This window comes from Platalea leucorodia (genome assembly GCF_965183815.1).
Source record: "Platalea leucorodia genome assembly, chromosome: 5".
NCBI lineage: Eukaryota > Metazoa > Chordata > Aves > Pelecaniformes > Threskiornithidae > Platalea > Platalea leucorodia.
In genome coordinates, this window is record NC_138827.1 from 76774227 (window position 1) to 76782722 (window position 8496).

Sequence of the window (8496 nt, forward strand, 5' to 3'; positions counted from 1 at the left end):
ATGGAGGCCGCGCCGGTGCCCGACGGGCAGTACACGGCCGTCGTCTACGGGCTGATCGGCGGCGGGCGGTGCGGGGAGGCGGTGTCGCTGCTGAGCCGCGAGCTGCAGAAGAGCTGCCGCTCCCGGGGCGGCCTCTCCCTGCTGGGCTACTGCCACTACCAGCTGCAGGACTTCGCGGCGGCGGCCGAGTGCTACGAGCAGCTGGTGGCGCTGCACCCCGAGCTGGACGCCTACCGCCTCTACCAGGCGCAGGCCCTCTACAAGGCCGGGCTCTACGCCGAGGCCCTGCGGGCCGCCAGCCCGCTGCTGGACCTCCCCGCCTACCAGGGCCGGGCCCTGCGCCTGCAGGCGGCCATCCACTACGCCCAGGGCGACCTCCCGGCGGCCAAGAGCCTGGTGGAGGAGGCGCTCGCCGCCGCTGCGGACGGCGGGCCCGGAGCAGCCGAGGACCCCTCAGAGCGGGCTGACGCCGAGACGATCCTGGGCTGCCTGCTGTACCGGCAGGGGCGGCACGAAGAGGCCAGCGGCAAGTTTGCCGGCGCCATGCAAGTGCTGGGTTACTGCCCTGAGCTGTCCTACAACATGGCGCTGTGCTGCTACGCGGCCAAGCAGTATGCCCCTGCCCTCAAACACATCTCCGATATCATAGAGCGTGGCATCCACCAGCACCCAGAGCTCAGCGTGGGCATGACCACTGAGGGCATCGACGTCCGCAGCGTAGGCAACACCCTGCTCCTGCACCGCACGGCCCTGGTGGAGGCCTTCAACCTCAAGGCCGCCATCGAGTACCAGCTGCGCAACCTGAAAGCAGCCCAGGAGGCGCTCACAGATATGCCGCCGAGGGCTGAAGAGGAGTTGGATCCAGTCACGCTGCACAACCAAGCACTAATGAACATGGACAGCCAGCCCACTGAAGGGTTTGAGAAACTGCAGTTTCTTCTGCTGCAGAACCCCTGTCCGCCAGAAACTTTTGGAAACTTGCTACTCCTCTATTGCAAGCATCAGTACTACGACCTGGCAGCTGACGTGCTGGCAGAGAACGCCCATCTGACCTACAAACTGCTCACACCTTACTTGTACAACTTCTTGGATGCCATTATCACGTGTCAGACTGCCCCTGAGGAGGCTTTCCACAAGCTAGATGATTCAGCAGGGACACTGACTGAGCAGCTGAGAAAGCTCACGAAGCAGGTACAGGAAGCTAGGCAAAATTGGGATGATGAAGCTGTGAAAAAGGCAGTTAATGAGTATGATGAGACTCTGGATAAATATGTACCTGTCTTGATGGCCCAGGCAAAGATCTACTGGGACATGAAGAACTACACAATGGTAGAGAAGATTTTCCGCAAATCAGCGGAGTTCTGTAACGACCATGAGGTGTGGAAGCTCAATGTGGCTCATGTGCTCTTCATGCAAGAGAACAAGTATAAAGAGGCTATTAGCTTCTATGAGCCAATAGTTAAAAAGCACTACGACAACATTCTCCATGTCAGTGCCATTGTGTTAGCTAACCTCTGCGTTTCCTACATCCTGACAAGCCAGAACGAAGACGCAGAGGAACTGATGAGGAAGATCGAGAAGGGAGAAGAGCAGCTGTCCTATAACAATCCTGATCAAAATATCTACCATCTTTGCATTGTCAATCTAGTCATTGGTACCCTCTACTGTGTGAAGGGAAACTATGACTTTGGTATTTCAAGGGTCATTAAAAGCCTGGAGCCATACAACAAAAAACTGAGCACTGATACATGGTATTACGCCAAACGGTGTTTCCTGTCCTTGCTGGAGAACATGTCCAAGCACATGATCATGCTACGTGACAGTGTTATTCAAGAGTGCATTCAGTTTCTGAAGCAATGTGAGCTGTACGGAAGAAACATCCCAGCTGTCATTGAGCAACCCCTTGAAGAGAAGAGGATGCACAGTGGGAAAAATACAGTTACCTACGAAGCCAGGCTTTTGAGGGCACTGATGTATAAGATCATTGGGTGGACTGGGTAAATGGTGTTCTTGTACAGTGGAAATGAGAACTTCGTGTCTGTTCTTTTTTACCTGGTGGTCCATGGTGGTATGGGTTTTTCTAGATTGCTTACCTTTAAAGATTTTGTCCTGTATTTTAACAACATTCAGTGGAAAACAGAATATTTGCATGAAATTAACATGCACCAAATAACTAGGGGCATTCTCAGTAATCCGTCATGTTAAATACACCTTAAGATGTGTTGCCCAAGAACGTCATTAAAGAAATATCATAGAGTTTTTCACCTATAAAATATTTTATCCTTCTGAAATTTTGACCAAGTTTCTTTTCATTGGTTGACAGTTGAAAATAATTTGTTATCCATCTCTTCTAGCACAGAAATTGAAGAAACAGAGCTGTTTTAATTCTCTGATTTGTTCCTGTGTGTGAAATGTTTCTTTCTTCTGCTTTTTCCAAGGTATTTTTAATATGTTACAGACCATGTTGATAGTATATTTGAACACAAAAAATGGCTTTATAATAAAAAATCAGCCCTACAAACATTAACATTGCCTTTTGCTAGCTCAGGTATAACGCACGAGTATTCTGGCAAATTGTGTGCCTAATTCCCGGACCAGGAATATATGCCAAGAAGGATACATTAGGATGGCACCTCAGTTTAGGTCTACCCTTGCAGTAAAGCTCGTTACGACTGGACGTAGCTGGCTTCAGCGCCACTGCCCAGTGCTGCCCCTCGGCTTCTGCGACCCCCAGAGCCCCCGCGCCTGCGCCGTCCGAGCGGCAGCTGCTGCCCTGCAGACCTGTTTGGCAGCGAGTGCCTACTTAATAACGCAGTCCTCCATTTGCAGCCCGGCCTGTCCCTTTAATCCAAATACCATTCTTAGAATATACCAGTCTCTGGTGAGAGACTTTGTGAACGTGAAATTATACTATTTTCCATATTTCTCAAAAAGCACCTAACTTCCATTTCATGCAAAACTTCCAACTTCAACCCTTAAATGAAAGAAATCCGCTTCTCAATTTCCTCCTTGTGTTACTGTTCCTGCATTTCTTAGCACCTCTCTGAAACCCTGTTTATTTGCTTAATTCCTTTACTTAGCATCTCCCATCGCACTGGCATCAGACAGTGTATTTTCTCAATAGTCTTCCCATACCTTTTCAACCATATTACATGTTCCACAGTGAAGTGAGACCAAAATACCTTTCAGTGTTTTTACGCGGTCTGGTTCTGTGCCCCGTGGCTGCTCTCCTTTTTGTGTACTCTGCCTTCTGAAGCCATGTGTGACCTGAAGTTTTTTAAATAAGGATCAAAGGTCCGTGGCTTTAACTCATTTGCTTACCTTTGATACTGGCTCCCTGAAGAGCTGGCACAGGGGAATTTGGAATCAGGCTGCATGTCCCTCAAAATCCAGTTTCTATGCTGTGGTTTACCTGGAAAGAAAGAGGGCAGCATTTTTGAAAGTTGGTCTATTATAAAGCAATAGAATACTTAGTTCTTAATCCTTAATCCTTCCAGATTGCAACCATTTCAACATACAGAAAGTCAACTCTGCTTATCTGCTGGGCAAGAAACCTGTCAGGAGCGTATCCTCTGTAGCTAAAGGAAATGGCTGTGGGTTAAGTAATGTTACAGTTTACCCAAAACTTCCTACAACAGTAAAGTAAAATCAAGTTTAACAGTGTCAAGAATGGGAAAATGCTCTAGACAGGCTAGAGAGCAGGCAGGAGATGTGGCAAGGTGTCCTAGAAAGGCCTCCATAGCTCATTACTAGTCCATAAAGCCCCCGATTACGGTGTTATTAAATATTTCCCACAAGTGCTTCCCCGTGAGGAGGAGACCCGTGATTTCAAATCTTGTTCCTCTCCATGAAGCACAGCAGCAGGCTGTAAAGTATGTTTCTAATTTACAGTGGAATTGTATTATATATTATGCGGCATAAACAGCATGACCTTTAAAAAAAAAGTTTTTAAAAGTCACGCCACATAATGGCGTCTGAAGTGCAGTAATGGGCAATGACTTAGGGAACATCAGCCCTTTATTTAATATTCATTGTGCGGATTCTGTAAAAGTCAGTGGACATTTAAAAAAAAATCACTTTGCAAATTTGCGCCTGTGCAAACGTTGAATGACCTCTAATAAAGAGCAATTTAGAGACCTTTCCATGGCTGACCGTTCGGTGATGTTCACATGCTCTAGCGGTTTCCGTACAACCGGTGCGTGACTTCCATTAGGGCTGCAGCCAGGATTAGCCGCACTAAGCGCTTCACCTCTTTCTCGCCTTCCGTGGCCACACAGGGGTCCACCGCGAATAAGCGGAGGTGATGGGGTCGGCCAGCTCTGGCACATGCTCGCCGATCCTGCCAGCTCCCAAGGAAGGCACAGGGCCCTTGGCCGCAAGGTGGGAAGGGAGAACAGCCACGCTCCCCTCAAAAGAAAAATCCCCATAAATGGACATGGAGTTGTGCAAGATGTGGCTGGTTTAGAAAATATGCCTAGAGGGCAGTCAGCATGTCTGGAATTTGCTTCATCCTGTTGCAACAGATCAGACATACCAAAAAAAAACCACCAGAAAACCCCAGGGAAAATGTCAATAGCAGCATTTTCCCTGTACTTCCCTTTTCCTTCTCTGTTTCTATCCGCTTTTCCTCCCAGAGCACACTGACAGATAACCCAAGGTTTCTGAGCAGGTTGGGTGATGCTGAACGCCGTGACCCCGATGTGGAGAGGCCTCTGCTGCTGAAAGGAGAGGGGGAAACGGCAGAGCTGAGGCACAACAGGAGGAGACCTGGGACAGGCGCTTCCTCCTCTGCTGCATCCATGGATGCTTCTGCGTGGGGTCTCCTCCCCGTCCCAGCAGTATTTTCCACCCTGTCCACCCCAGCCTCTTCCTCAGCAACAGGCACCCAACACCCCAGCCCCCGTTTTGTCCTAGAGAGCTGCCTGCCCCTCCTGTGCCCAGAGGGATCGGGTCCTGGGGTGGCGCGGCTGTCATCTTTTGCAGCGTGTGTCGCTGCCTCCAGTGGCAAGCAGGCATTTATAGCATCTCCAACTGCAAAGCACTTTGGCCATGAAAAATATATAAATGTTACAACCAGTTTTATTACCATCTTTATACCGCATTTAATGTTATCACTATGTGACTTACACACAAAATACATTTTTAAAGGAAAGCACATACATTTTTATTTGCAGAAAAGGGAGGACACCAAATAATGGTTTATGCTCCTTAGAAATATAGTAAAATCCACCTAAATTAATGCCCTAAGCCAGCACAGTTCTTTTGTCCACAACCAAAAATCACTGTTTTCATTTAAAAGAATGCAAACAGAAAACACTACCACAAAACAGCTGACCATATTCCTGGGGAGCTGTGGAGGGCACACAGCTGCAGACAAGCACGGATTCCTAAGCAAGAGCCTCTGCTTTTTTTGGTGGGAGCAAGGAGAAAGAAACCCTCTGTCACTGCATCAGTGTCCGAAAGACGAGCAGCACAAGGTGCCTCCCGCGCACACCGCCGCCGTACCGAGGCCAGTCTCCAGTATTTTATTTGAACTAATAGCCTCTTTTGCACCTTGTCCTTACAGTGCATCTTGTGAGATGTTCTCGTCCTCAAACCTTACAAGGGCTTGCCACCCGTGTTGCAGGTGACAAGCTGTATTGGACTGCAGTGGGCAGATCTTTTCCCGATTGCCCTCGCGGTAATTACAGCGCACATTGCACGAGCAAAGGCCTTGAACTGCCATTCTGCCAGCAGCCTGCCTGCGCTGGCGGGTGGAGCAGGGGAGACATGCGTGGCCTGAGAGGTGATCTACTTCATGCCCCACCTTGAATCCCCTTGCTGCTCAACTCTCTGTAGTTAATCAAACGTCTGCTGACACCACCAGCAGAGCAGAGGTGGTAGATGCCAGGGACACTTGTGATCAGCTCCCCAGTCAGAACCGATCACAAAACTTCAGTAATCAAGGGGTGGCTGACTTCATGGTAAGACAGATATAAAAGATGAGACAAAAGAGTCTTCTTGTTGTACAGTTCTGGGAGGAGCATGATTAGAGCTTCCTTGGGGAAGCTGGGGGAGTTTCTATGGGTAAGCAAGCCCCATTAGAAAATGGACAAGGAGAGGAATGTTATTTCTCTAAAAATGGTGAAGTTACATACAATAATAAAAGCTGACTTGGGCAGCCATTCCACAATATCGTACTTACAACATCCTATTTTAGATGTCTGAGTTCAAAACTTCCACACATCCACATTGGCTTCAGCCTCCAGCAAAGGCAGCAGAGTCTGGCCCTGACTGATGGTTTGCAGATTCGGGACACTGATGTGATAATGTGTCTGTGTGGGCTGAAAGATAAGCACCAAAAGATCCATCTTCTCCTCCCCCCCAGGCTTCTCTTCCTTTATCTCCCTTTGGTCTTTCAGCAAATAAAACCGTCTCTAAATTTTGGGCCTCTGCTAAATCCTGCTGCCTTCTTAAGGAAGGAGTATGCCTGGGGCAATGCACATCTTCACATCGTGATGTGTAGTTCGTACAGAAAAAAAGATAAACACATGCATACCATCTGGTTTACCAAGAACTAGTCCACAAAACGAATTTCCTGCAAAAACATCTTTTAGCACGAAGAGCTGAGAGAGGATGATAAAACACCACCTTCTTTCACAAGCACAGCAAAGGGGCGTCTCTAGGCTTTCCTTGCACATCCACCACATGTAAATGGCAGCCTCCAGTGCCCGCTGAAGCTCTAATGCACCGAGCCAGGGCACGCAGCGCTGATGCTCGCGTGGTGCGTGCCTTTGTCAGTGCCTGCACGAGGTGCCGCGTCAGCTTTCGCCAGCCGCGGGCTGGCCTTTCTGAGCAGGCACGCTTGGCTTTGTCGCTCTGCGCTGGTGTGGGGGCATAGATGATGAAAGCCAGTAGCAGCAGCAATGAACCTGGCTGGTGTCCTAGGGGGTGGCAGGGAGGATTTACGCAAGTGTGGAAATGGTGAAAAGCGAGTTAGTGTTAACATCCTCCCAGCTTCAATCCATTTGCTGCTAATCAGTAGCATAGGGACATCCAAGCGTGCACACAGTCTGGGAGACGCTGCAGAGAAATACTGAGACATAACTGATGAAACAAACAGCTGTTTCGCAGTCCTCCGCACCTCATTTGGACAGTGCGACCTACCCACGACTCACAAAGAAACATTTTCTAAATAAAGTAAAAGAGGCTTTCAGTCCTGACAAACTTTTAGGCTTTACTTTCAGCAAAACAACTCTTTTTTGGCTGACGCTTTTCCATTAAGTAGAAAATTTGAGACATTTGGACTCATTTTCCAAAGAACCTCTTGATTAGCATCATTTTCCTAGACCTTGCCTGAATTCAAACTAATAAAGCCCGCTCATACAGCAGACCTTGCCAAATCCAACAACTTCAGTCCAGAATGTTTCTATTTTGGGGGTTCTACCCTAAATTCAGTATAGTTTATAGCCCAAACTGAAGCCCAGGAGAGCCAATAAAAAAGTTCCCATTGACTTCAATGAGCTTTAAATTGGCACCTTAGAAAATATCCATTTTCACAGACTGCTATTTCAAGCCATCCAAGAGCAGCTTCTTGAAAGTACTGAAGTGCTGCAACCCCAGTCAAATTCAGCAACAAAAAAACTTGTTTCCACTCACTTAAAATGCTGCTTAGAAAACAGCTAACCCCACGTTTCCCGTGGTGCAACCGCTGCACGTTAGGAAAACATCGCTGTTGCACAACGCGAGGTAAAAGTCGGCAGGGGATCCTGATCCTCCACCTGGACCCAGTCGGGCACAGCCTTCGCTGGCAGCCCACGCAGCCCGCCGTGGCTCCGAGCACAGGGCTGAGGACTCCCGTCCGCGTAGCGTAGGGGGTTACCCCTGCAGCGCGGCCCCAGCCCTGGGAGGCACCCGCATCCCGATGGCCACCCCACCGGGAACTGCTTGGAGAGGGAAACTGAAAACCAGATTTTCTTGTGGAACACGGGAATGTTCACTTTTAAGCTTCCTGGGGTGAATTTACACACTGGCTCTGAACGGTCTGAGCTTCTCCGTGGTGCTTTTGTCCTCTGCTGCACACAGTCATCCCCTTCTCTGAATTCCTGCTGCTTACCTTCTCCTTCCCCCCAACTCTGCCTCTAGGACCCTTGCCATCCTGTGTCACAAGCAGGGAACAGGTTGACTAACAGCTTTTTATGAGTCGGTTTTATTTTATAGCCCTCTTTCCCGTGGGAGAGGGCGGAAGGAGTTGGCTAACACTCAGATCCTGTTGGGCTGAACTCTTTTCTAACAGCCGTCTTCCAAAATAAAATTAACACAGCTCAGATTTTTCTAGACTGCATTTCTCTGGTGCCTCACAGAGCTCTTTGTGTCCTCCTCCACTGATTCACGGCCGCCCAAACAGCCGGCAAACAGAAACGCAAGAGCTCTGACATGGCGTATCTGATTTTCTTGCTCTGTCAATAGTATTTATCACTGCAGCTCCCATGTGGAGCGCAAGGGTCTGCTTCTCCA

At 48.9% G+C, this 8496-nt stretch overlaps 1 protein-coding gene across 1 annotated transcript; it reads left to right on the top strand.

Moving 5' to 3' along the window:
• Positions 1-2052, top strand: IFT70B (intraflagellar transport 70B; the record flags this gene model as incomplete). Its single annotated transcript, XM_082314732.1, has 1 exon — positions 1-2052. One exon carries the CDS (start codon positions 1-3, stop codon positions 1999-2001), a length of 2001 nt encoding a protein of 666 aa, XP_082170858.1. The 3' UTR covers positions 2002-2052.
• Between the last annotated feature and the right edge of the window lie 6444 nt (positions 2053-8496).